Source organism: Sturnus vulgaris, chromosome 28, assembly GCF_052056855.1.
Source record: "Sturnus vulgaris isolate bStuVul1 chromosome 28, bStuVul1.hap1, whole genome shotgun sequence".
In the NCBI taxonomy this organism is placed as follows: domain Eukaryota; kingdom Metazoa; phylum Chordata; class Aves; order Passeriformes; family Sturnidae; genus Sturnus; species Sturnus vulgaris.
This window is the reverse complement of record NC_142270.1, coordinates 2,866,352-2,891,832: the sequence shown is the minus strand read 5'-3', so window position 1 is coordinate 2,891,832 and position 25,481 is coordinate 2,866,352. Positions and strand designations below refer to the sequence as shown.

The 25,481-nt window shown below is 60.7% G+C and overlaps 2 protein-coding genes across 2 annotated transcripts in view; one reads left to right on the top strand and one right to left on the bottom strand.

Annotated features, from left to right (window-relative positions):
• SNRNP200 (small nuclear ribonucleoprotein U5 subunit 200) overlaps window positions 1–7,360 on the bottom strand; it is a 72,264-nt gene extending 64,904 nt beyond the window's left edge. Inside the window, exons 1-5 of the mRNA XM_088179827.1 lie at window positions 7,220–7,360; window positions 6,023–6,186; window positions 5,008–5,179; window positions 3,141–3,333; window positions 1,390–1,445 (exon numbers count right to left, since the gene is read on the bottom strand). Coding sequence (XP_088035953.1) covers window positions 1,390–1,445; window positions 3,141–3,333; window positions 5,008–5,179; window positions 6,023–6,186; window positions 7,220–7,264 — 630 coding nt within the window. The 5' untranslated portion in view covers window positions 7,265–7,360. The remainder of the gene's footprint in view (window positions 1–1,389; window positions 1,446–3,140; window positions 3,334–5,007; window positions 5,180–6,022; window positions 6,187–7,219) is intronic.
• A 5,647-nt stretch (window positions 7,361–13,007) lies between these two features.
• Window positions 13,008–25,475, top strand: SEMA4C (semaphorin 4C). The gene is made up of 14 exons (XM_088180106.1): window positions 13,008–13,181; window positions 15,102–15,250; window positions 15,335–15,397; window positions 16,302–16,400; window positions 17,005–17,101; window positions 17,175–17,291; window positions 18,534–18,685; window positions 20,158–20,333; window positions 20,889–21,033; window positions 21,632–21,854; window positions 22,498–22,613; window positions 22,689–22,846; window positions 23,493–23,563; window positions 23,714–25,475. Exons 1-14 carry the CDS (start codon window positions 13,055–13,057, stop codon window positions 24,553–24,555), a joined length of 2,535 nt encoding a protein of 844 aa, XP_088036232.1. The 5' UTR covers window positions 13,008–13,054; the 3' UTR covers window positions 24,556–25,475.
• The last annotated feature ends 6 nt before the right edge of the window (window positions 25,476–25,481 follow it).

Below are 25,481 nucleotides of genomic sequence, written 5' to 3'. Positions count from 1 at the left end.
TCCAACCAAAAATCCCAGTTTTATCCCTCTGTTGCCTAAAAAAATCCCAATTTTATCCCTCTTTTCATTCCAAAAATCCCATTTTGATCCCCTTTTCCCTCAAAAATCCCATTTCGATCCCTCTTTTCATTCCAAAAATCCCATTTTGATCCCCCTTTTCCCTCAAAAATCCCATTTCGATCCCTCCTTTCATTCCAAAAATCCCATTTTAATCCCCCTTTTCCCTCAAAATCCCATTTTCCTGGGGTTGGGATAAAGGGAAAGGGGATAAATGGGGTCCCTCATGGAAAATGGGATAAAGGAATTTGGAATAGAGAAAAATGGGATAAATGTGATGTCACATGGAAAATGGGACGAGGAAAATGGGATAAAAATGGACCCATAAGGAAAATGGGATAGAGAAAAACGGGATAAAAGAATTTGGGATAAAGGAAAATGGGATAAAAATGAGATAAAAATGAGATAAAAATGAGATAAATGAGGTTCCACATGGAAAATGGGATTAAGGAATGTGGGATAAAGAAAAATGGGATTAAACTGATCCTATGAAAAAATGGAATAAAGGAAAAGGGGATCAGTGGTGTTCCTAAAGGAAAATGGGACTGAGGAAAATGGGATTGAGGAGTGGGGATTCAGGAGTGGGGGATTCAGGAGTGGGGATTGAGGAGTGGGGGATTCAGGAGTGGGGGATTCAGGAGTGGGGGATTCAGGAGTGGGGGATTCAGGAATGGGGGATTCAGGAGTGGGGTGATTCAGGAGTGGGGGATTCAGGAGTGGGGGATTCAGGAGTGGGGATTCAGGAATGGGGGATTCAGGAATGGGGGATTCAGGAGTGGGGGATTCAGGAATGGGGTGATTCAGGAGTGGGGGATTCAGGAGTGGGGGATTCAGGAGTGGGGTGATTCAGGAGTGGGGGATTCAGGAATGGGGGATTCAGGAGTGGGGGATTCAGGAGTGGGGTGATTCAGGAGTGGGGGATTCAGGAGTGGGGGATTCAGGAGTGGGGGATTCAGGAGTGGGGGATTCAGGAGTGGGGGATTCAGGAGTGGGGTGATTCAGGAGTGGGGGATTCAGGAATGGGGGATTCAGGAGTGGGGGATTCAGGAATGGGGGATTCAGGAGTGGGGATTCAGGAATGGGGGATTCAGGAGTGGGGATTCAGGAGTGGGGGATTCAGGAGTGGGGATTCAGGAGTGGGGGATTCAGGAGTGGGGTGATTCAGGAGTGGGGGATTCAGGAATGGGGGATTCAGGAGTGGGGATTCAGGAATGGGGGATTCAGGAGTGGGGATTCAGGAGTGGGGGATTCAGGAATGGGGGATTCAGGAATGGGGATTCAGAAGTGGGGAGTCAGGAATCCCACAGCAAACCCCAGTGCCCGTTCCGTCACCTCCTCGTCGGACTCGAACTGCACGTTCACCCCGTAGGTCTCGTCAATGTTGTCATCTGCAGGGAACAGCACGGGGTCACCGGGGATTCACCGGGAATTCACCGGGACTCGCTGGGAATCCATCATGGAATTCCGCAGGGAATTCACCGGGGATTCACTGGGAATCACCGGGACTCGCTGGGAATCCATCATGGAATTCCGCAGGGAATTCACCGGGGATTCACCGGGAATTACTGGGAATCACCGGGAATCCATCATGGAATTCAGCATGGAATTAACCAGGAATTGCCAGGAATCACTGAGAATCACTGGGAATTCACTGGGAATTCACCAGGAATCCATCAGGAATTAACCAGGAATTCACTGGGAATCACTGGGAATCCAGCAGGAATCACCAGGACTCCACCAGGAATTCAGCAGGAATTCAGTAATCACCAGAAATTTGGCATGGAATTCACTGGAAATTACCAGGGAATTAACTGGAATTAATTAAAAAAAAAAAAAATCCCGAAAACAATCACAAAAAGTCCCTAAAACATCTTGGGGAAAAAAAAAAAAATCCTGAAAACATTCAAAACATCTCCCAAAATATCCCCCTAAAAAATCAAAAATATCCCCCAAAAATAAAAAATAAATAATGATAACAATAATAATAACAGCAATAATTATAACAGTAGTAATAAAAAATTAAGTCTCAAATCCTGGAAAAAATCTGCCATAAATAAAAAATAATCGGGGGAAAAAAATCCCCCCAAAAAATTCCCCCCAAAATCCCCAAAAATTCCAAAAAATACCCCCAAAATAAAAACTAAATAATAATAACAAAAAATATATAAAATCCCAAAGAAATCCTGGAAAAAATCTGCCATAAATAAAAAATAATTGGGGAAAAAATCACAAAAATTCGCAAAAAATCGCCAAAAAAATCGCAAAAAAATCCAAAAAAATTGCAAAAAAATCCCGAAAAATTCCCAAAAAATTCCCAGAATTCCCCTAAACGTCTCTAATTGCCCTACCCATGTTCTGGATGTCCTTGTCCCCTCCGTAGTCGGTGATTTTCTTGCCCAGGTTGACCAGCACGTGGTAGCGCGTGTCATCCGTGGGGCCCAGCAGCAGCTCCACCCCCAAAAATCCCAAAAAAATCCCCAAAAAATCCCAAAAATAAAAATTAAATAATAATAACAAAAAATATATAAAATCCCAAAGAAATCCTGGAAAAATCTGCCATAAATAAAAAATAATTGGGGAAAAAAATAGCAAAAAATCGCAAAAAAATCACCAAAAAAAATCCAAAAAAAAGCTGAAAAATCACCAAAAAAATCCCCAAATATTCCCAGAATTCCCCTAAATGTCTCTAATTGCCCTACCCATGTTCTGGATGTCCTTGTCCCCTCCGTAGTCGGTGATTTTCTTGCCCAGGTTGACCAGCACGTGGTAGCGCGTGTCGTCCGTGGAGCCCAGCAGCAGCTCCACCCCCAAAAATCCCCCAAAAAAATCCCCAAAAAATCCCCAAAAAATCCCCAAAATAAAAATTAAATAATAATAACAAAAATATATAAAATCCCAAAGAAGTCCTGGAAAAATCTGCCATAAATAAAAAATAATTGGGGAAAAAAATAAAAAAATCCGCAAAAAAAATCGCAAAAAAAATTGCAAAAAAATCCCCAAAAAATTGCAAAAAAATCCCAAAAAATCCTGAAAAATTCCCCCAAAAATCCCAGAATTCCCCTAAACGTCTCTAATTGCCCTACCCATGTTCTGGATGTCCTTGTCCCCTCCGTAGTCGGTGATTTTCTTGCCCAGGTTGACCAGCACGTGGTAGCGCGTGTCGTCCGTGGGGCCCAGCAGCAGCTCCACCTCCTTGCGCCGCTCCTTGTCCCGCAGCTTCTCGTTCTTGAGCACGGCCAGAACCTCGTCAGCCGCTCCACACAGGATGTCCCGGGGCTGGAACGGGAACGGGGACTGGGAATGCTGACCCCAAACTGGGAATGCTGACCCCAGACTGGGAATGCTGACCCCAGACTGGGAATGGGAACTGGGAATGCTGACCCCAGACTGGGAATGCCAGAACCTCGTCAGCTGCTCCACACAGGATGTCCCAGGGCTGGAATGGGAATGGGAATGCTGACCCCAAACTGGGAATGCTGACCCCAGACTGGGAATGGGAACCGGGAATGCTGACCCCAAACTGGGAATGCTGACCCCAGACTGGGAATGCTGACCCCAGACTGGGAATGCCAGAACCTCATCAGCTGCTCCACACAGGATGTCCCGGGGCTGGAACGGGAACGGGGACTGGGAATGCTGACCCCAAACTGGGAATGCTGACCCCAGACTGGGAATGCTGACCCCAAACTGGGAATGGGAACTGGGAATGCTGACCCCAAACTGGGAATGCTGACCCCAAACTGGGAATGCTGACCCCAAACTGGGAATGGGAACTGGGAATGGGGACCTCAGACTGGGAATGGGACTGGGAATGGGACAGGGAACTGGGAATGCTGACCCCAAACCGGGAATGGGACAGGGAACTGGGAATGCTGACCCCAAACTGGGAATGGGACAGGGAACTGGGAATGCTGACCCCAAACTGGGAATTCTCATCCCAGACTGGGAATTCCCGTCCCCAGGCTCTGTGGGAACAGCAGAGAGGGAGGGGAGAGAGTGAAGGGAAGTGTCCATGAGGGAATTGGGACATTCCTGGATCCCTGCCATGGGGTGGGACTGAAAGTGTCTCCAAACCCAAACCAATCCAGGATTTCATGTGCTGGTTTAGATGGGATTTTCGGAAGAAATAATGGGTGAGGGGCTGGGATGGAATTCCCAAAGAAATTGTGGCTGCCCCTGGATCCCTGGAAGAGTCCCCAAGGCCAGGTTGGAGCACCCTGGGACAGTGGAAAGTGTGGGACCCACGGTGGGACTGGATGGGCATTGAGGTCCCTCCCACCCCAAATCAAACCAGGATTCCATGTGCAGGTTTAGATGGGATTTCGGGAAGAAATTCTTCTTTTGGAGGTGGGGAGGGACTGGGATGGAATTCCCAGAGGAGCTGGGATCCCTGGGAGTGTCCCCAAGGCCAGGCTGGAGCCACCAGGGATGTCCCTGCCTTGGTGGCACTGGATGAGCTTTAAGGTCCCTTCCAACCCAAACCATTCCATGGTCCCACTGGTTTAGATGGGATTTTGGGCAGGAATTCCTGGCTGGGAGGGTGAGGAGGGGTGGGATGGAATTCCCAGAGGAGCTGTGGCTGCCCCTGGATCCCTGGAAGTGTCCAAGGCCAGGCTGGAGCACCCTGGGACAGTGGGAGGTGTGGGACTGGGGGAACATCGGGGTCCCTTCCAACCCAAACCATTCCATGGTCCCATGTGCTGGTTTAGATGGGATTTTGGGATAAAATATTGGGTGAGGGGCTGGGATGGAATTCCCAGAGGAGCTGTGGCTGCCCCTGGATCCCTGGAAGTGTCCAAGACCAACTGGGAGGCACCTGATCCTATGGAAAACATCCCAAACCATGGTGGGACTCGGTGACCTTCCAGATCCCTCCCAACCCATCCCTGTGGGATGACATTCCCATCCCAGAGGGGAATTCCCAAATGCCAGGGATGGTGCCAGGCTCACCTGGTCGCCCAGGGCAGCCTGGATGAAGCTGAGCAGGACCTCGTAGGTCTCCCTGGTCTCCTTGGTTTTGGGTTTGTAGATGATGCCCACCATCTCATCGATGCCCTCGGACAGCAGCGTGTACCCCTTCATCTTATTGATGTCGTGCCTGTCCTCGTCCCGCTTCCTCCTCCTGGCAAAAACAGGAAAATTCGGGAATCAGAGGCGCCCACAGCACAAATCCTGCTTTTTCAGACCCTTTTATTCCCAAAATAAAGCAGGGAAATTCATTCATTTTCATTTCTCACTAAGGTTTTTCCCCATGTTGGCAGCTCCAAGCTGGAATTGGAGCTTCAGGTTTTCCAAATGAAATATTCCCAAAAATCTTGAAGAAGAGAAAGCTCCAAGGAAATGTCAGAACTCTAAAGGGGCTCCAGGAGAGCTGGAGAGGGATTGGGATAAGGGATGGAGGGAATGGGAAAATGGAGTCTGAAATGGGATTTGGGGATGGAATTCCCAGAGGAGCTGAGGCTGCCCCTGGATCCCTGGGAATGTCCAAGGCTGGGCTGGAATCTGGGCCAGGGGAAGCTCGATGGTTTTTAGGGGCTTTAAAATCCCCTCCAGCCCAAACATTCCTGGGAAACTGGGCAGCAGGAAAAGCAGATTTCCTGGGAAATCTGGGATCAGGAGTAGCAGCTTTCCCAGGAAATTAGGGATCAGGAGTTGCAGCTTTCCCAGAAAATTTGTGATCAGGAGTAGCAGCTTTCCCAGGAGATTTGGGATCAGGAGTGGCAGCTTTCCCAGGAAATTTGGGATCAGGTTTAGGAGCTTTCCCAGGAAATCTGGGATCAGGAGTTGCAGCTTTCCTAGGAAATCTGGGATCAGGTTTAGGAGCTTTCCCAGGAAATCTGGGATCAGGTTTAGGAGCTTTCCCAGGACCTGCCATCCAAACCCCTCCAGCAGAACCCCCAACCTCTCCCACCACCCCCTCCCAATCCCGATATCCCAGGATGAGAATTCCCAGTTTTCCACTCACTTGGCCCTTCTCTCCTCCTGCATCTGGGGTTTGGTCCTCTGGGCCTTGTCCCCCATGCGTGTCCCCTCGAGCTTGCCCACCAGGGACAGCACCTCCCCCGTGGGCTCATCCCGGCGCGTGCGGTCGATCAGAGAGCGGTCGGCTTGGAGCACGAGGTTGGAGTTCTGGGAAATTAAAACAAAATGGGAGTAATGGGATGGGGGGGAGGGGGGAAATGGGGCTGGGGGAAGGGCAAGGGGTCTCAAGGTGGGATTGGGGGAGCTCAGAATGGGGCTGAGGGTCTCAAAATGGGGCTGGATTCTCAAAATGGGACTGGGGGTCTCAAAATGGGGTTGGGAGAAGTGCAAGGGGTCTCAAGGTGGGATTGGGGGGTCTCAAAATGGGATTGGGGGGGTCTCAAAATGGGGCTGAGGGTCTCAAAATGGAGCTGGGGAATCCCAAAATGGGGCTGGATTCTCAAAATGGGACTGGGAGAAGTGCAAGGGGTCTCAAGGTGGGATTGGGGGAGTCTCAGAATGGGGTTGAGGAGTCTCAAAATGCGGCTGGAGGTCTCAAAATGGGGCTGGGGTTAAAAAATGGGGCTGGAAGAAGTGCAAGGGGTCTCAAGGTGGGATTGGGAGGTCTCAGAATGGGGTTGGGGAGTCTCTAAATGGGGCTGGGGGTTTAAAAATGGGGTTGGGGAGTCCCTAAATGGGGCTGGGGGTTAAAAAATGGGACTGGGGGGTCTCAAAATGGGTTTGAAGGGGGTCTGGGAATCCCAAAATGAGCCTGGGAGAAGTCCAAAGGGTCCCAAAATGGGACTCAAAATGGGGCTGGGGAATCCTAAAAAACTGGCTGAAGTGTCCAGAAATGGGGCTGAGGATCTCAAACTGGGGTTGGGAAATCCCAAAATGGAGCTGAAGGGGTCTGAGGTGCCCAGAAATGGGACTGGAGATTTTAGAACGCGGCTGGGGAATCCCAAAATGCGACTGGCGGTCTCAAAATGGGGCTAGAGAATCCCAAAATGGGACTGGGGTTCTCAGAATGGTGCCGAGGGTGGTCTAGGGGTCCCAAAATGAGGTTGAGTGGGGTGTGAGGGTCCCAGAATGAGGCTGAGGGCCCCGAAATGGGTCCCAAAATTGGGGTGGAAAAAGTTCACGGTACTGGGGTGGGTTCACGGTAACGAGAGGGGGTTCAGGGCACTGGGCCCGCACTCACCGCCTTGTACTCGTACTGCAGGCTACGGGCGGTCACGTCCGCCATGGCTGCACGGGGAGCGGGAACGGGACCGGGAACGGGACCGGGAGCGCGGCCCGACGATGCCGCGCCGCAGCCGCACCGGAAGCTCCCTCAGCAGAACTTCCGGGCCAGGCGGAAACGGCCTCGCGACCCGGAAATGCGCCTAAGCCCGCGAGACCAAGGTCCCGCCCATTGATCATTCTGATTGGTGGATACCGATAAACCCCGCCCCTTATGCCGAGACCGGCCTGTGATTGGTCGGGCAGCCAGCCCGCCACGCTTTGATTGATGTTTAAGCGCCTGAGGGGCCGAAGGCAGCGGGGCGGGGAAGAGGGCGTGGTCAGCGCGAAATCCGCCGTTTCCTATTGGTGGTTTATTATAAAGCCACGCCCCTGCCTCGGACCACGCCCCTTTCCGGTGAGGCCACACGTGGTGCCCAAAGAGGGGACGAGACACCCCCAAATTGTCCCCGAGGACCTCCCTGTGCCCTAAGGGGGGTTCTGGTCACCCCCAAATTGTCCCCAAGGACCTCCCTGTGCCCCAAGGGGGGTTCTGGTCACCCCCAAATTGTCCCCGAGGACCTCCCTGTGCCCTAAGGGGGGCTCTGGTCACCCCCAAATTGTCCCCGAGGACCTCCTTCTGCCCCAAGGGGTCTCTGATCACCCCCAAATTGTCCCCGAAGACCTCCCTGTGCCCTAAGGGGGGCTCTGGTCACCCCCAAATTGTCCCCGAGGACCTCCTTCTGCCCCAAGGGGTCTCTGATCACCCCCAAATTGTCCCCGAAGACCTCCCTGTGCCCCAAGGGGGGCTCTGGTCACCCCCAAATTGTCCCCAAGGACCTCCCTGTGCCCCAAGGGGGGTTCTGGTTCCCCCCAAATTGTCCCCAAGGGGGGCTCATTGTCCTCACTGGGTTTTGGGGGGTCCCTGGTCATTGGGGGTCCCTGGGCATTAGGGGGTCTCTGGGCATTGTGGGGTCCCTGGATATTAGGGTCTCTCTGGGTATCGAGGGGTACCCGGGCATTGGGGTCTCTGAGCACTGTGGGGTCTCTGGGCATTTTGGTGCCCTTGGGCATTGGGGTTCCCTGAGCATCGGGGGGTCCCTGGGCATTGGGGGGGTCTCTGGGCATCGGGGGGTCTCTGGGCATTGGGGGGGGTCTCTGGGCATCGAGGGGTCCCTGGGCATTGGGGGGGTCCCTGGGCATTGGGGGGTCCCTGGGCATTGGGGGGGTCTCTGGGCATCGAGGGTGTGAAAAACGAGGTTCACTTTCCTGGTAGATTTTAAAAGGTTTAATAAAAGACAAACAGTAAAGCAAAAGGTTGTAACGGCAGGTCCTTGGCATCCAGCCAAGAGCACCCCTGCTGCTTTGGAAACACCCCTTACATTCATCATAGACCCATCATACATTTTCCAGCTTTTCTACAAACTATTTTCCATATTCCAAGAACCATTTTACACAGCCACTCCTTGAGTCCATCTTTTTAGACCATGCGCGTTTCTTGGCCGTGGTTTTAATTTATTTTTCTTATCAATCCTAATTTAGGCTGTGGTCTTCAATTCCTGCACACAGTCGGTGTTGGTATCAGTAGCAGGTGTCTTTATTGGGCGTTATCCAACCAAGCAGGCAGTTCACTTAATACAAAGACACTTTATCAGCCTCTGTTACTCCTAAAAAACCCGATATCTTACACATTATTTCAGCACCACACATAGAGTACCCACCGTAATGTTTGTGAAAACTCAACACCAAAATATGTATTTATGACAAGGGGTACCCAGGCATTTGGGGTCCCTGGGCATTGGGGGGGGGTCTCTGGGCATTTGGGGAGTCCCTGGGCATTGAGGGATACCTGGGCATTGAGGGGTACTCAGGCATGGGGGGCTCTCTGTATTTGGGGGGTCCCTGGGCATTGAGGGGTACCTGGACACTGTGGGGTCCCTGAGCACTGGGGGATCCCTGGGCATTGAGGGGTCCCTGGGCATTGAGGGGTACTCGGGCATGGGGGGGATCTCTGGGCATTGGGGATCCCTGGGCACTGTGGGGTCCCTGGGCATCAAGGGGTACCCGGGCATCGAGGGGTACCCAGGCATGGGGGGCTCTCTGTATTTGGGGGGTCCCTGGGCATTGGGGATCCCTGGGCACTGTGGGGTCCCTGGGCATCAAGGGGTACCCGGGCATTTGGGACCTTCTGGGCATTGGGGCATCCTTGGACATTATGGGGGGATTCTCTGGGAATTGAGGGGGTCCCTGGGCATTGCGGGGTCCCTGGGCATTAGGAGGGGACCCTGGGAACTGGGGGATCCCGGGGCACTGGGGGGGTCCCTGAACATTTGGGGGTCTGTTGGAACTGGGAGGGTTCCTGGGTTTGGGGGGTCCCTGGGCATTGGGGGGGTCCCTGGTCACTGTGGGATCCCTGGGCATCAAGGGGCACCCAGGAATTTGGGGCTCTCTGGGCATTGGGGGGGTCCCTGGGCATTGGGGGGGCCCCTGAGTGCCCACCCAGGGTTGTGTCCCTGGGCATTTCGGGGTGACAGAGGTGACAGGGGACGCAGGCAGAGCCACCCTCTGCCCGGTGCCACCTCAGCGCTGGCTTTGGGGACAGAGCTCGGTGCCATCTGCCCGCTGCGGTGCCCTCGTTATCTCTGTCCCGTTAATTATCAGAGCGTGGTGCCCGTGCCTGGAGAGGTGCCCGCCGGCCGTGCCAGCTGGGCCGTGCCCCAGCAGGGATGGCACCACGTGCCACTCGTCCTGTCCCTGGAGGTGACCCGGCCGTGCTGCTGCACCAGCGGTGCCCACCTGGCCTCTGGCCTCGTCCTCTCCTTCCTCATCCTCCCCGGGACACGGATCCTGGGAATGGACCCCGGGAGTGGCTCTGGAAATGGCACCGGGAATGGGACCACGGGACCCGAAATAAAAACTGAACTGGGATTGCCCAAACTGGGCTGAACTGGGATGAGCAGAGCTCATCTGAGACTGGCCAAGGTGGGCTGAACTGGGATGAAAAGAAGTCGGGTTGGGCAACCTGGGCTCAATTAGGCTGAGCTGAGCCAAACTGGGATTGGTCAAACTGGGCTCAATTAGGCTGACCTGAGCCAAACTGGGATTGGCCAAAGGGAGCTGAACTGGGATGAAAAGAACTGAACTGAGACTGGTCAAACTGAGCTGAACTGGGCTGAACTAAACCAAACTGGGCCAGGTAAAACCAGGCTGAGCTGAGCCGAACCAGGCCAGTGAAGCCAGGTTGGGCTGACCTGGGTTAAACCAAGCTGGGCTGAGCTGAGCCTGCTTAAGGTGGCCTGAACTGGGCTGAGCCCAACCAGGACACTCTGAACTGGGCCGAGCCCTGTTGGACCAAGCCAGGCCAGTGGGGCTGAACTGCTCTGAGCCCAACCGGGACACGCCAAACTGGGCTGAGCCAAGAACTGGGCTGAGCTGAGCCTGACTGGACCAGACCAGGCCAGTGGGGCTGAAGGGTTCTGAATCCGACCCAAACCGAGCCGAGCCGAGCTGAGCTGGGCTTAGCCTGGTTGAGCCAACTGGTTCCAGCAAGACCCGACTGGTTCCGAGCCGATCTGAGCCGAGCAGTTCGGACTGGACCAGGGTCCGACCGGACCCGAGCGGTTCCGATCCGATCAGACCCGCGCCGAGCGGTTCCGAACATTTCCGATCCTACGCGAGCGGACCCGAGCGGTTCCGACCCGACCCGACCCGAGCGGTTCCGATCTGACCCGACCCGACCCGACCCGCGCCCCCCTCCCCTGAGGGGGGCCCGTGACGTCACGGTTGGGGCGGGGCCTCGCGGGGCCGCGCGGCGCGCTCCCGCCGCCGCCCCTCACGGCCGCTCCCGCCTCCCGCGCCCCGGCCGGGCCCCCCCGCGCCCCCGCCCCGCGCCGCCGCCTCCCTCCGCCTCCCTCCGCCGCCCCGCCCGGGCCCCGCCGGGCCCCCGCCCCGCGCCGCCGCCCCCCGCCCCGAGCCGCCCCGGCCGGGCTCCCCCCGAGCCCCCCGCCCCTCACGGCCGCCTCCCGCCCCGCCGCCGCCGCTGCCGCCGCCGCCGCCGCGCCCTGAGGTGAGTGCGGGCCCCCCCCCCTCCCCGCCCCGCCCCGGTATTGTTGTGGCGGAGCCGCGGGGGCGGGAGGAGGAGGAGGAGGAGGCGCTTTGTTCCTCCCGGTACCGGGGATCGCCACCGGCTCCCCCCCGCCTGTGCATGGGGGGGCCGGGATCTCCCCCTCCGCCGCGCGGATCCGTCGGTGCACCGGGAACCCCCCCCACGGTACAGGCGACGGGAACGGCGGGGATTCGGGTGGCCCTGGGGACCCCCGAGATGGGCGGGCAGCGCCGTGGGGACCCCGGGGTGGCACCGCCGTGGACCCCCCCCCCGGCCGGGGCCGCGCACCCCAGGCCCCTCAGGGCATCCCCGGTGACCAGCGCCGAACTTGGGCACCGCGGGGACACCGGCCTGCCTGTTGTACCCTGAGGGTGCCTGTCCCCGCTGTGGGGACCCCGGCCCTGCCCAGGGCACCCCAGCTTTGCCCATGGCACCCCAGCTTTGCCCGTGGGTCCCCGATGGTGCCCAGGGCGCCCCGACCACGGCCGTGGCCTGTGGCACCCTCGCTGTGCTTTTGTCCGTGTCGCCGTGCCTGTTGCACCCCGGCTGTGCCTGTTGAACCCCAGCCGTGCCCACGGCAGCTTGGCTATTCCTAGGGCACCCCAGATTGGCCTGTGGCACCCCGACTGTGCCCACCGCACCCCGACAGTGCCCAGGGCACCCCAGATTGACCTGTGGCACCCCGACTGTGCCCACCGCACCCCAGCTGTGCCCACCGCACCCCAGATTTATCTGTTGTGCCCCGACTGTGCTTGTCGCTCCCCATTTTTGCTCGTGGCACCCCGATTTTGCCCGTGGCACTCCAGCTGTGCCCATGGTACCCTGGTCAGGCCCGTGACACCCCTTGTTTGCCTGTGGGACCCCGACTCTCCCTGTGACACCCCAGATGTGTGTCTGGCACTCCAGCTGTGCCCGTGACACCCCAGATGTTCCTGTGACACCCCAGATGTGTCTCTGGCACTCCAGCTGTGCCCATGGCACCCCAGATGTTCCTGTGACACCCTAAATGTGTCTCTGGCACCCCAGCTGTGCCCGTGGCACCCCAGATGTTCCTGTGACACCCCAGCTGTGGCCCTGGCACCCCAGATGTTCCCATGGCCCGTGCCACCTCACTGTGCCCCTTACACCCCAGATGTGCCGCTGACACCCCAACTATGCCTTTGGCACCCCGACTGTGCCCTTACACCCCAGCTGTGGCCGTGACACCGTCACCTCCCGCCCAAGGAAGTCCGGCCGGGGTGTCCCCCATTCCCACGCCCGTTCCCGGCCCCCCACCCTCCCGGAAATCCTTCCCGAGCCGTCACTGGGGGCCCCCCCGAACCCCCCCAACTTCCTGCTTCCCGCCAGGCAGGACAGAACAATTCCCGGCCGCATCCTGCCCGGCCCGGGGCAGAGCGGGGGGGGCACGGCGAGGGCACCCCCGGGGCACCGGGGGGTCCCGGGCAGGACGTGGTGGCGGGGGGGATGGGAAGCGGCCGGGCCGCGTTTCCTGCTCCGTGGGTTCCCCCCGGTGGGGAGGGGCCGGGGGGGGAGGTTCGGGGTGTCCCCCGGGGCGTGGGGTGCCCCCGGCCTCGTGACAGCGCTGCCTCAATGCCGCCTTGTCCCCGCGCCGCCCGCGTGACGCCGCCGCTGCCCCGTAGCACTGACGGGGCCCCGGCCTGGCCGTGTCCCCCCCCAGGGACCCCGCCGTGTCCCCCCCGCCCCGGCGCCATGGCCCCCCGCCGGCCGCTGGCCCTCGCCGCGCTGCTGCTGCTGCTGCTGCTGGCCCTCGTCACCGCCGGTGCCACCCCGGGGGCATCGTGGAGTGCTGTGCCCAGGAGGACTGTCCCCTACGCAGGTGAGTGTCAGAGGGGCTCGGGGACAGGGTGGGCGCTGCTTGTGTCCCGTGTCGAGGTGGTGGCTGTTGGCACTGCCTCGGGTGGCTTTTGTCCCACCCCAGAGTTTTTCAGCGCTATGGGGTGGGTGAGTGTCCCCAAAACTGGGGTCTGTAGGGACACTGGGGGACACGTGGGGATGCTGCTCTGTGTCCCCAGTCCTGTGCCAGTGCCTGGGGGCCCCTGCCCTGTGCTGGCTGTGTCCTTTGTCCAATCCCTACGCCATGTCCTCTGTCCCCATCCCTGTGCTGTGTCCCCTGTCCCATCCCCGTGCGCTGTCCCCATCCCTGTGCTGTCTCCCCGTCCCCGTGCTCTGTTCCTGTCCTATCCCTGTACCCTGTACCCATCCCTGTGTCATGTCCCCTGTCCCCATTCCTGTCCCGCGTCCCCTGCCCATCCCTGTGCCATGTCCGCTGTCCCATCCCAGTGTCCTGTCCCCATCCCAGTGCCCTGTCCCCATCCCCCTACCAGTTCCTTTGTCCTATCCCTCCTCCATGTCCCCTGTGCCCACGCCCTGCCACCATCCCGTCCCGTCCGTCTGCCATGTCCCTTGTCCCATCCCTCTGCCGTTTCCTGTCCCCACGCCCTGCCATCATCCTGTCCCATCCCTCGGCCATGTCCTGTGTCCCCATCCCTTTGCCATGTCCCCCTGCCCTGCCAGCACCCCGAGATTCCGTCCTCGTCCCAGCCAGCAGCCCCTGTCCCTGCTCTGTGCTGTCACCCTGTGTCCCCGAGCCGTGCCAGCTCCAACATCCCTGTCCCCGTGCCATGCCCTGTATCCCCATTCTCCTGTCCCCATGTGGTGGCACTGCCCCCTGTCCTCTATCCCTGACCCGTGCCATGTCCCCTGTCCCCATGCCAGACCTCACCCCTCTGCTATGCCACTGTCCCGTGCCTGAGACTTTGGTCCCTTTGCTGTGCCACTGTCCCCATGCTGTCCTCATGTCCCCACACCTGGAACCATCATCCCCGTGCCTGTGCAGTGTCCCTTGTCCCCATACCCAGAACCCCACCCCTGTGCCATGCCACTGTCCCTGTGCAGTGTCCCTTGTCCCCACACCCGGGACCCCACCCTCAGCCGTGCCACTGTCCCCGTGCCGCCCCCGTGCCGTGCCAGCCCCGTGTCCCTGTCCCCGCCCGGGGGCCCTGGCGCTGTCCTGTCAATGGCTCCTTTCTGCAGTGGCCGGGGGGCGTGGGGGGGGCGCGGGGGGGCCACGGGGTCCCTGCAAAGGCCACTGTGTTTAACGGCACTGCCGGGGACAAAGAGACCTTTGTGTGCCACGGGGCCGGGGGGGTCCGGCGGGGGCGGGGGGTGCACGAGGGTCCCTGCCCTGGGTCCCCGTGGCCCTGCAGAGATGTGGGTGGGGGTCCCAGCTCAGTGTCCCTGTTCCCATAGAGCTGTGGGTGGGGGTCCCCGCGGGGTGTCCCCTCAGAGCTGCATGGGGGTCCCAGCGCAGTGTCCCCTGTCCCCACAGAGCTGTGGATGGGATCTGGCAGGGGTGAGGGTGCTGTGGGGTCCCAGCCAGGTGTCCCCATAGAGCTGTGGTGTCCCAGCGCTGTGTCCCCTGTCCCCACAGAGCTGTGGGTGGGATCTGGCCAGGGTGAGGATTCAATCGGGTCTCAGCTCAGTGTCCCAGCCCATTGTCCCTGTCCCCACAGAGCTGTGGCTGGGATCTGGGAGGGGTTATGGGGTGCTGTGGGTACAGAGCTGTGGATGGGATCCGGCAGGGGTTGTGGGGCGCTGTGGGTGGGATCTGGCAGGGGTTGTGGGGCGCTGTGGGTGTCCCCACAGAGGTGTGGGTGGGATCTGGCAGGGGTTGTGGGGAGCTGTGGGTGTCCCCTCACGGCGGTGGTGTCCCATCCCATTGTCCCTGTCCCCACAGAGCTGCGGGACACGGCCAAGCGCTTCTCTCAGGGCGGGGTCTCTCACTACCTGACGCTGACGCTGGACGAGGCCGAGGGGCTGCTCTACGTGGGTGCCCGTGAGGCCGTGTTCGCCCTGGCCACCGGCACCGTGGAGCTCAAGGCGGCGGTGAGCACCCCGGGGCACCCCAAAACCGGGGGGGATTTGGGGTGGGGGTGACATCCCAGCCCCTGACCCCTCTGCCACCCCCAGATCTCGTGGGAGGCGCCCGTGGAGAAGAAAGCGGAGTGCGTGCAGAAGGGCAAGAACAACCAGGTGGGCACAGGGGTGCTGGGGGGTTTGGGGCACTGTGCCAGCTCCAGTGCCCCTGTGTCCTTGTGTCCTGCTAGCTCTGGTGTCCCTGTGCCCCTGTGCCCCTGTGCTGTGCCAGCTCCAGTGCCCCTGTTCCATGCATGCCCTGTGTCCCAGTGCTGTGCCAGCTCCACTGTCCCTGTTCCTGTGTCCCCGAGCTGTGCCAGCTCCAGTGGCCCTGTCCCTGTGTCCCAGTGCTGTGCCAGCTCCACTGTCCCTGTCCCTGTGTCCCCGAGCTGTGCCAGCTCCAGTGGCCCCATCCCTGTGCCCTGTGTTCCAGTGTTGTGCCAGCTCCAGTGTCCCTGTCCCTGTGTCCCTGTCCCCGTTCCATGCCCTGTGTCCCCGTGCTGTGCCAGCTCCAGTATCCCCGTCCCTGTGTCGCTGTGCTGTGCCAGTTCCAGTGTCCCCGCGTCCCTGTCCGTGCCCTGTGTTCCCGTGCCATGCCCATTCTCCTGTCCCCATGTGGTGGCACTGCCCCCTGTCCCGTGCCATGTCCCCTGTCCTCATGCCCTCTGCATTGCCACTGCCCCCGTGCCTGCAATTTTGGTCCCTTTGCTGTTCCACTGTCCCCATGCTGTCCTCATGTCCCCACAGCTGGAACTGTCATCCCCATGCCTGTGCAGTGTCCCTTGTCCCCACTCCTTTACTGTGTCATTGTCCCTGTGTTGTCCCTGTGCAGTGTCCCTTGTCCCCATACCCAGGTCCCCCACCCCTGTGCCATTCCATTGTCTCTGTGCCCTGTCCCTTGTCCCCACACCCAGGACCCCCACCCCTTTACCCCCACTGTCCCTGTACTGGATCCCTTGTCCCCACCCAGACCCCCCGGCTGTGTTGTCACCCCTTTAATGTCCCCTGTGTCCCCTCCCAGACCGACTGCTTCAACTACGTGCGCTTCCTGCAGAGCTACAACAGCTCCCACCTCTATGCCTGTGGCACCTACGCCTTCCAGCCCAAGTGCACCTACATCGTGAGTGGGGGGCCCAAAACACGGGGGTCCCCAATTCCCCCTGCCCTCCCCTGGCCATCAGGCCCTGCCAGGTGGCCCTGTCCCCAGGGGTGGCATTTAGAGGTGCCCAAGGGTGGTTTTGTCTTGTCAGGGCAGCGTGGGGATGTCTCCTGTGTACTTGAGGCATCCCAGATGGGTCATCTTGGAGGGGTCCCTGTCTCCAGGGTGGTCCAGGGGTGTCTCTGTGTCCCAGAGGGTCATGGATGGATGTCCTTGTCCTCATAGAAGTGTCCCTGTCCCTGGGATTATCATCCAGGGGTGTCACTGTCCCAGAAGGCTCATCCAGGGATGTCCCTGTGCCCAGGAAGCTGGCCCAGGATTGTCCCTGTCCCCAGAAGCATCATCCAGGGGTGTCCCTCTCCCTCATCCAGGACTGTCCCTGTCCCCAGGAGCATCATTCAGTGATGTCCCTGTCCCAAAAGGATCATCCAGGAGTCTCCCTGTCCCTCATCCAGGACTGTCCCTGTCCCCAGGAGGGTCACCTGGAGGGGTGTCCCTGTCCCTGGACCCTGTCTGGGTGGGGGGGACATGACTCAGGGCCCCCCACCCACTCCTGTGCCCCCAGGATCTGTCTGGCTTCACCCTGGACCCGGTGGCATTCGAGGATGGCAAAGGCAAATGTCCCTACGACCCCACCAAGGGCCACACCGGCCTCATCGTGGGTAGGTGACACCTCTGGGGTCCTGGGGGGTGCCCCCCATGCCTGCCACCCCCCCTTAAATCCCTCCCTCACAGACGGGGAGCTCTACTCTGCCACCTTCAACAACTTCCTGGGCACGGAGCCCGTCATCCTGCGCAACCTGGGCCCGCACTACTCCATGAAGACAGAGTACCTGACCTCCTGGCTCAACGGTGGGCACGGCAGGGGCACGGGCAGGGCACAGGGCACAGCAGGGACAGGGGCACAGGGCACAGCAGGGACAGGGGCACGGGGAGGGCACGGGGAGGGCACAGGGCACAGCAGGGACAGGGGCACAGGGAGGGCACAGGGAGGGCACAGGGCACAGCAGGGACAGGGGCACGGGGAGGGCACAGGGAGGGCACAGGGCACAGCAGGGACAGGGGCACGGGGAGGGCACGGGGAGGGCACAGGGAGGGCACAGGGCACAGTAGGGACAGGGGCACGGGGAGGGCACGGGGAGGGCACAGGGAGGGCACAGGGCACAGCAGGGACAGGGGCACGGGGAGGGCACAGGGAGGGCACAGGGCACAGCAGGGACAGGGGCACGGGGAGGGCACGGGGAGGGCACAGGGCACAGCAGGGACAGGGGCACGGGGAGGGCACAGGGCACAGCAGGGACAGGGGCACGGGGAGGGCACGGGGAGGGCACAGGGCACAGCAGGGACAGGGGCACGGGGAGGGCACGGGGAGGGCACAGGGAGGGCACAGGGCACAGTAGGGACAGGGGCATGGGGAGGGCACGGGGAGGGCACAGGGAGGGCACAGCTGTGACACTGCAGTTTCAGGGAGGGCACAGGGCATGGCACGGGGACATGTCACACACCTGTGACACGGCTCTGCTTTCACAGAGCCCCACTGTGGGGACAGGGACATGGGGAGAGCACAGGGAGGGCACAGCTGTGACACCACTCTGCTTTCACAGAGCCCCAATGTGGGGACAGGGCACAGGGCATGGCACAGGGACATGTCACACACCCGTGACACCACTCTGCTTTCACAGAGCCCCACTGTGGGGACAGGGACACGGGGAGGACACAGGGAGGGCACAGGGACATGTCACACACCCGTGACACCACTCTGCTTTCACAGAGCCCCTCTCTGGGGACAGGGACACGGGGAGGGCACAGGGAGGGCACGGGGACATGTCACACACCCGTGACACCACTCTGCTTTCACAGAGCCCCTCTCTGGGGACAGGGACACGGGGAGGGCACAGGGACATGTCACACACCCGTGACACCACTCTCCTTTCACAGAGCCCCACTGTGGGGACAGGGACACGGGGAGGGCACAGGGACATGTCACACACCCATGACACCACTCTGCTTTCACAGAGCCCCTCTCTGGGGACAGGGACACGGGGAGGGCACAGGGACATGTCACACACCCGTGACACCACTCTCCTTTCACAGAGCCCCACTTCGTGGCGTCGGCCTTTGTGCCCGAGAGCGCGGGCAGCGGCAGCGGTGACGATGACAAGGTTTACTTCTTCTTCAGCGAGCGCGCCGTCGAGTACGACTGCTACGCCGAGCAGGTGGTGGCACGGGTGGCACGGGTCTGCAAGGTACGGGGCACACCTGGGCACACCTGGGCACACCTGGAGCTGGTTGTGGGTTTGGAAGTTGCCGTGGGTTTGGGCAGTGCGGGTAGTGGGGGGGTTTGGCCACCTTAATGTGCCACCAGTGCCAAGCATGGCAGGGGATGGGCATGGAATTAATGTGGTTCTATTAATATTTTTGTTATTATTGGTATTATTATTATCGTCATGGATTATCATCGTGAGGTTAATGAATTCCTATTAATATTTTCATTATTATTACTGTGATAGTGAAACTAACATATTTCTACTAATGTTTTATTGTAATCATCATGAGATTAATACATTTCTATTAATGCTTTTATTATTGTATTAATACATTTCTATTAAGATTTTTACTAATATTATTATATTAATTCGTCTTTATTAACATTTTTATCACTATAATAATGGAACGAATCTATTTCTACTAACATTTTCATTTTTACTATTATCATAATCATCATGAAACTAATTTCACTTCTACGAATATTTTCAGCGTTATTATCATTATTATTATCATCATGAGATTAATGCATTGCTATTAGTCCTGGTGCCCATGGTGCCCACAGTGCCCATGGTGGCCATGTCCCAGTGCCCATGGTGGCTGTGGTGCCCTTGGTGGCTGTGATGGCCATGTCCTGACACCCACAGTGCCCATGGTGGCCGTGATGGCCATGTCCCGATGCCCACAGTGCCCATGGTGGCCGTGATGGCCATGTCCTGATGCCCATGGTAGCTGTGGTGCCCATGGTGGCTGTGGTGCCCATGGTGGCCGTGATGGCCATGTCTTGATGCCCATGGTAGCTGTGGTGCCCATGGTGGCTGTGGTGCCCATGGTGGCCGTGATGGCCATGTCCCGATGCCCACAGTGCCCATGGTGCCCACAGTGCTTGCAGTGCCCTGGCTGTACCCTGGCTGTGGTGGCCACAGTGCCCTCGGTGGCTGTGTCACAGTGCCCATGGTGCCTGCAGTGCCCACAGAGCCCTCGGTGCTCTCGGTGGCCATGTCCCAGTGCCCACAGTGCCTGTAGTGCCCGTGTGGTGGTGCCTGCAGTGACACGATGTCCCTGTGCCCGTCGTGGCCGTGTGGCAGTGCCCATGGTGACAAAGTGTCCCCATGCCTGTGGCAGCCATGTCCCAGTTCCCGTGATGCTGCGGTGTCCCAGTGACTGTGGCGACACGATGTCCTTGTGCCCGTGCTGGCCGTGTGGCAGTGCCCATGGTGACACAGTGTCCCTGTGCCCGCAGTGACACAGTGTCCCTGTCCCTATGCCCGCATTGGCTGTGTGGCAGTGCCCGTGGTGACACAGTGTCCCTGTGCCCATGGTGGCCATGTCCCAGTGCCCACGGTGACACGGTGTCCCTGTGTCCACGGTGACACAGTGTCCCTGTGCCCGTGGTGACACGGTGTCCCTGTCCCTGTGCCCACAATGACACGGTGTCCCCGTGCCCGTGCAGGGGGACGTGGGCGGCGCGCGGACGCTGCAGAAGAAGTGGACGTCGTTCCTGAAGGCGCGCCTGGTGTGCTCGGCGCCCGAGCAGCAGCTGCACTTCAACCGCCTGCAGGCCGTGTTCACACTGCCCGGTGCCCGCTGGCAGGACACCGCCTTCTTCGGCGTCTTCCGTGCCCGCTGGTGAGTGCCCCGTGCCCGCCGTGCCCCTGGCCATGTGCACGTTGGTGCCCGTGGTGGCTGTGCAATGGTGTCTGTGGTGACTGTGTCCCCGTGGACATGGTGGCCTTGTTCTGTTGTCCATGGTGGTCGTGTCCTGGTGCTCATGGTGCCCATGGTGCCCGTGGTGCCCATGGTGCCCGTGGTGCCCATGGTGGTTGTGTCCTGGTGCCTGTGATGGCTGTGATCTGTTGTGCATGGTGATTTTGTCCTGGTGCCCATAGCAGCCATGGTGACCTTGCCTTGGTGCCCATGGTGGTCATGGTGGCTGTGTCCCAATGGACATAGTGGTCTTGTCCTGGTGCCCATGGTGGCCTTGTCCCAGTGCCATGGTGGCCATGGTGGCTGTGTCCTGGTGCCCATGGTGGCCTTATCCCGGTGCCCATGGTGGCCGTGTCCCAGTGCCCATGGTGGCCTTGTTCTGGTGCCCATGGTGGCCATGTCCTGGTGGCCATGTCCCAGTGCCCATGGTGGCCATGTCCCAGTGCCCGCTGGCTGCCACCCCCGGTGTGCCCGCAGGGGGGACGTGGACGTCTCTGCCATCTGCCGCTACCACATCCTGGAGGTGAAGAAGGCCTTCGAGGGGCCCTACAAGGAGTACCGGGAGCAGGCGCAGAAATGGGGCCGCTACTCGGGCGAGGTGCCCAGCCCCCGGCCTGGCGCGGTGAGTGTGGGCACCGAGACGGGCTCGGGGGTTGGGCTGGGGGTGTGGAGCTGGTGGTGCCCCTGGGGGGTTGGGATCCATCTGTGGGGCTGGTGGTGCCCTCTGAGGGTTTGGGATACATCTGTGGGGCTGGTGGTGCCCTCTGAGGGTTTGGGATACATCTGTGGGGCTGGTGGTGCCCTCTGAGGGTTTGGGATACATCTGTGGGGCTGGTGGTGCCCCGAGGGGTTGGGATCTGTCCCTGTTCCTGGTGGTGTCCTCTGAGGGGTTGGGATCTATCTGTGCCCTCTGAGGGATTGTGATCTTTGAGCCCTCCTGAGAGGGACATGGGATCCATCTCTGCCATCCTGAGAGGATGTGGGACCCACCCCAGTGCCCCCCATGCCCTGACAGTGCCCCCATTCCTCCATGGTGCCCCTCATGCCCTGACTGTCCCCCATGCCCTGACTGTCCCCCGTGCCCTGACTGTCCCCCGTGCCCTGACTGTCCCCCATGCCCTGACTGTCCGTCATGCCCTGACTGTCCTCTGTGCCCTGACTGTCCCCCGTGCCCTGACTGTCCCCCGTGCCCTGACTGTCCCCCGTGCCCTCCCCTGCAGTGCATCACCGACTGGCACCGGCAGAACGGCTTTGCCAGCTCTCTGGAGCTGCCTGACAACACGCTCAACTTCGCCAAGAAGCACCCGCTGATGGACGAGCCGGTGCCACCCCAGCGCGGGCGCCCGCTGCTGCTCAAGAAGGATGCCAACTTCACCCAGCTCGTGGTGGACCGGGTGGCCGGGCTGGATGGGACCACCTACGAGGTGCTGTTCATCGGCACAGGTAATGCCAGGGACAGGGCACAGAGGGACAGGGTGCCATGGACCGTGTGGCTGGGTGGGACAGGGCCACCTACGAGGTGCTGTTCATAGGCACAGGTAATGCCAGGGACACGGCACAGGGAAAGGGCACTGAGGAGACAGGGGGCACAGGGCACAGAGGGGACAGAGGGACAGGGGTCACAAGAGGCAGGGGGCACAGGGGACAGAGGGACAGGGGACAGGGTGCCATGGACAGCATGGCCGGGCTGGATGGGGCCACCTACGGGGTGCTGTTCATGGGCACAGGGGTAGGGGGCACAGGGATAGGGGACAGGGCGTTGAGGGGACAGGGGGCACAGGGGACAGGGCACAGAGGGGACAAGGGGGCACATGGGAGAGAGGGACAGGGTACAGAGGGGATGGGACAGAGGAACAGGGCACAGAGGGGATGGGTCAGAGGGACAGGGCACAGAGGGGACAGGGCACAGAGGGGACACGACAGAGGGAGCAGAGCACCACGGGGACAGGGCATTGAGGGGATAGCGGGCAGAGGAGACAGGGCACCAGGGGACAGGGCACCAGGGGACAGGGCTCTGAGGGACAGGGCACCAGGGGACAGCCCGCAGGGTGCCCCGTCCCTGAGTGCCCGCCGTGCCCGCCCGCAGGTGACGGCTGGGTGCACAAGGCGCTGGATTTGGGCTCCCGCATCCACCTGGTGGAGGAGCTGCAGGTGTTCGAGCCGGCACAGCCCGTGGAGAGCCTGGTGCTGGCGGGCACCAAGGTGAGCGTGGCAGGGGTGGCGGTGGCACCGCGGTGGCATCGGGAGCGTCCCCTCACCGCTGTGTCCCCCCGGCAGAAGCTGCTGTTCGCCGGGTCCCGCCTGCAGGTGGCACAGCTGCCCCTGGCAGAGTGCGGGCGATACCAGTCCTGCACCGACTGCGTGCTGGCACGGGACCCCTACTGCGCCTGGAGCCGCAACGGCAGCGCCTGCGTGCGCACCGACGGGAACAACGGGTACGGGACAACGGGGACAACGGGCACGGGGACAGTGGGGACAACGGGGACAATGGGGACAACGGGGACAACGGGCACGGGGACAGTGGGGACAACGGGGACAATGGGGACAATGAGGACGACGGGCACGGGGACAACGGGGACAACGGGGACAATGAGGACAATGAGGACAACGGGCACGGGGACAACGGGGACAACGGGCACGGGGACAGTGGGGACAACGGGTACGGGACAACGGGGACAACGGGCACGGGGACAGTGGGGACAACGGGGACAATGGGGACAAAGGGGACAACGGGGACAACGGGCACGGGGACAACGGGTATGGGGACAATGGGCACGGGGACAATGGGCACAATGGGTATGGGCACTGAGACACCGGGACAGGGACAGCACCCAGGGCACCCTCAGGGTGGGTTTTGGGAAAGGTTCTGCCCCCAGAGGGTGCTGGGCACTGCCCAAGGAATGGGCACAGCCCCGAAGCTGCCAGAGCTCCAGGAATGTTTGGATTTTGGGGTGTCTGTGCAGGGCTCCAGGGTGGGAATTTGGGGTGCCTGGCAGGGCCAGGGGTGGGATCAGTGATCCCTGTGGGTCCCCTGGGAGGGGACACCACGAGGACCCTCCTCACTGTGCCCTCGTCCCACAGGTCCCACCTGGTGCAGGACGTGCTGAGCTCCGACACCGGTGCCTGCTCTGTGCCACAGGTGGCCAAGCAAGGTGAGACCTGACTGGTGCCACACGGGTGTTCCCATCCCATCCCATCCCATCCCATCCCATCCCATCCCATCCCATCCCATCCCATCCCATCCCATCCCATCCCATCCCATCCCATCCCATCCCATCCCCACTGACCCCCTGTCCCCGCAGGGCCCCTGACTCCCAAGAACGTGACGGTGGTGGCGGGCACAGACCTGGTGCTCACGTGTCGCCTGGGCTCCAACCTGGCGCGGGCTCTCTGGACGTTCGAGGGCCGGGCGCTGGCGGCCGAGCAGGTGCTGGTGCTGGGCGAGGCGCGGCTGCGGGCGCTGGTGGTGCCGGGCGCGGGGGCGCAGCACAGCGGCACGTACCGCTGCCTGGCCGAGGAGCAGGGCGCCCGCCTGCCCGCGCAGGAGTACCGGGTGGCCGTGCTGGCGGGCCCGGGGGCGCCGCTGGAGACGCGGGCGCCGCTGGAGAGCCTGGGCGTGGTGTGGGTGCTGGCCGTGTGCCTGGGCGCCCTGTGCCTGCTGCTGCTGCTGGCCGTGCTGTCGCTGTGGCGCCGGCTGCGCCACGAGCTGGGCAAGGGCGCCAAGGCCATCGAGAGCACGCTGGTGTACCCCATCGAGCTGCCCAAGGAGCCGCCCAGCCCGCGCTTCGTGTCCAGCGCCGCCTCCGACTCGGACGAGAAGCTCTGGGACCCCTCCAGTTATTACTACTCGGACGGCTCGCTCAAAATCGTGCCCGGCCACGCCAGCACGGCCGGCAGCGCCTGCTGCCGCAACGGCGGCCCCGGGGCCGGCTCGCCGCCCGCCGCCATCCCCGGGCAGCCGCTGCACTCGCCCACCCGCATCCACCTGGGCCCCCTGCGCGGCTCCGCCTCCAACGGCTACATCCGCCTGGCGCTGGGCGCCGAGGAGCGCCCGGCCTGCGCCGACCTGGCCGAGGAGCTGCGGCGCAAGCTGCAACAGCGCCAGCCCCTGCCCGACTCCAACCCCGAGGAGTCGTCGGTGTGAGCGATGCCTACCTGAGCTCCCGGAGCCGCCGTGGGCACCGCGGAGCGGGCACGGCACAGCTGGCACCGGTACCCGGCTGGGGATGGACACCTGGCACCGGTACCCGGCTGGGATGGACACCTGATATCAGCACCCAGCTTGGGGACAGGATTGCCACGCGCGTACCTGGCCTAAGGACAGTGACAGTGACAGTGTCACCCCAGTGCCAGTGCCCACCTTAAGGACTGACACACTGGCACCGGGACCTGCCTTGGGGACAGGATTGCCACGCTGGTACGTGCCCTGGGGACAGCAATGTCACCCCAGTACCCAGCTTGGGGACAGCAGTGTCACCACAGCATTGCCCTGGTGACAGCAGTGTCACCCCAGTGCCAGTGTCCGCCTTGGGGACTCACAGGCTGGCAGTGGTATCCGCCTGTGGGGACAGGATTGTCACTTTGGCACCTGCCCTGGGGACAGGGGTGTCACCCTGGCACCGATCCCCGCCCTGGGGACACCGCTGTCACCCGCCCCTGCCCCGGGCCGTGCCACCGTGTCACTCCGGGGTCCCGGTGCCCGCCTTGGGTCACCGCCCCCGCCCTCGGTACCGTGTCCCCCTGGAGGGACAGACTTGGGGACACTCCCGGGCCCTGGGCGGTGGCCTCGGGACGTTTTTTTTGGCTGATTTCGGGTTTTTCTCCCTGACAACTTTTCTATCTCCACCCCCTCCCTCCGTGTCCCTCTCCCAGGGCTCTGTCCCCACCCTGCCCTGGCTGTTTGTCCCCCTCCCTCCCCGCCTGTCCCCCCCTGCACGCCCCCCTCCCCTTTTGTATAACCCCCACCCCAGTGTAATTTATTTGTTACCGAAATATATTTATTTGCTGTAAATACGTGAGTATTTTTATATTAATAATAAAAGGACTTCCAAAAAAACCAAAAAACAGATC

Coding starts and splice junctions, on each gene's coding strand:
- SEMA4C (XM_088180106.1), top strand. CDS start 13,055: ATGGCCCCCCGCCGGCCGCTGGCCCTCGCCGCGCTGCTGCTGCTGCTG. Junction 18,686..20,157: donor GGGTGGCACGGGTCTGCAAG/GTACGGGGCACA, acceptor GTGCCCGTGCAG/GGGGACGTGGGCGGCGCGCG. Junction 23,564..23,713: donor GCCACAGGTGGCCAAGCAAG/GTGAGACCTGAC, acceptor CTGTCCCCGCAG/GGCCCCTGACTCCCAAGAAC.